The sequence below is a fragment of the Austrofundulus limnaeus genome, unplaced genomic scaffold, assembly GCF_001266775.1.
Source record: "Austrofundulus limnaeus strain Quisiro unplaced genomic scaffold, Austrofundulus_limnaeus-1.0 Scaffold1780, whole genome shotgun sequence".
NCBI lineage: Eukaryota > Metazoa > Chordata > Actinopteri > Cyprinodontiformes > Rivulidae > Austrofundulus > Austrofundulus limnaeus.
The window spans coordinates 2271-4251 of NW_013954182.1; the positions used below are offsets into that span (position 1 = coordinate 2271).

At 36.1% G+C, this 1981-nt stretch overlaps 1 protein-coding gene across 1 annotated transcript in view; it reads right to left on the reverse strand.

Moving 5' to 3' along the window:
• Positions 1-1065: 1065 nt before the first annotated feature.
• Positions 1066-1981, reverse strand: part of LOC106536343 (kalirin) — a gene marked incomplete at its 3' end in the record, with an annotated part of 74956 nt that continues 74040 nt past the window's right edge. Inside the window, 1 exon segment of the mRNA XM_014033595.1 lies at positions 1066-1188. Coding sequence (XP_013889049.1) covers positions 1066-1188 — 123 coding nt within the window.

Sequence of the window (1981 nt, forward strand, 5' to 3'; positions counted from 1 at the left end):
CATACAAAGAAATCAAACCATAAATGTCCAGAAATGAAGTTACATTATTATTACAAATAACTTCATTTCTGGACATTTATGGTTTGATTTCTTTGTATGTATGGATCACTTGGGTTGTTACCGACATCTGGTGAAAATTTCATGTCATTAGTACCTCTAGTAATATATTTACTGAGAAAAATGGTGACGTGTTCAATACTTATTTTACCCACTGTATGTAATTTTATTTATTGTTGTTATCGTCCTGCAGGCTCTGAGATAAATTTGAAGTTGAGTTTAACGTCTGTAAAACTGCAAAATCAGGGAAAATCTATCAATTACTGACAATCTGTTCACATGAGCAGCTGTCAGTCAGCACCTGTCATCCTCCAGATGCATGACGGAGCGTCTGAACCAATCATTGATCAGCTGACTGATTTAAATACATCTTAACATTCATGAGGTACTTTACATTGACTGTTTATGGTTGAATGTGGGCGTGTAGAGGGTAGAACCTGAGGCGAGACCTTGTGCGCAAACTCTGAGGTGCGGCTGCGATTTATAAATGAAAGGTGCAGAAACATGCGTACGCATGGTTTTATAAACCTGAATTGTTTTGGAGTATGCCATTTTTACCTTTTGGCCATATGTTCATTTTTAGTATGGTTTCCACGCAATTTTTTATAAATCTGACCCCAGATGAGCAGAAATTTCCCTGACTTGCCATTTTTGAATTGTATTTGGCAATGTTGAACTGAAGAAAAGCCCTGTGACATAAGCCAAAAACGCTTGCTAGGTTGTCTTCAGGCCTGCCTGGTTAAATAAAGGTAAATAAATCCATGTTCTGTCAGATTTTCTTTTTTACATCATAGCACTGTTGCCATACGGTGTGAAGCTAAGCTAATCGCTGAGCTGCTGTGAGTGAAACAAAGTGGGAGGATTTTCCACTGAACAAACAGCCTCTGCGTTAAAACTGATATAAACTATAAATTTCAAGTGGCAAAGTGCAGTGGAGAAAAAAAACTAACTAACTTGTGTTACTTTTTAACAAATGTCTCAAATGCAAAGCCATTTGATGTGACTCACCTTCTCTGCGTCCTGTTCGAACAGGCGGAGCTGAAAACACTGGTCCAGTTTCAGCTTCCTGACGTGCCACATCTGGTGGAGATGCTGCCTGGTGGAGTGGAGCTTATCCAGAAGACTGGCCACCTGTGACAAGGAAAGAAACACTCAACAACATATCTAGGTTTTTCCTGAGGAGTTGAATGCTCTTCTTGTTGCATCTGGTGAAACCATCCAGATTGGCTCAGCACATCTGATTTTACCCATAAATCATTTTCAAGTGTTCTGTAGGCAGAGTTCCTACAGTTTAAGGAAAGTTAAATTTAAGACTTTTTAATGCCAAGTGAAATTAAATTTAAGACCAATTTCATAATAAACACAAATGACAAAAGAACAAAAACTGGCAGAAACTCATGAATCAAAGTATTTTTGGTTGAATTATTTGAATATTGCTAATAGACCAGTTGTTTTTATCCATATCCAACTATAGCAGAAACGTTCTTAGCAGTCAGTTTTATTTCTGGAAATCCTCTAACGACCTAATATTAGGAGTTTTAGGACCCACAGTGGGTTCTCAACCCCAGCTTGCTGTAGATGAAACCTTAAAGTGCCTGTGAGGTAAAATGTTTGCAAGAAATATGAATGCATCTTTGGAAAGAAAACATTAACATATTAGAAAACAAATTTCACATTGCTCAGGTGGACAGTTGAGATATTTGCATGTGAAATAAAAGGAAGTTAAGTCAAAGGTGAATGTCTACATGTGAATATTTAAAAAAATAAATGTTACTGATTATTTTAATATTTGAGATTAATTACAATCAGCCTATTTACAATATGTTAACATTTTAAGACCTCTGAAAGATTGATTTAAGACATTTTAAAGGGATCCCCGATTAGTTGTAACATTAGACTTTATATGATAAACATATATTTTAAC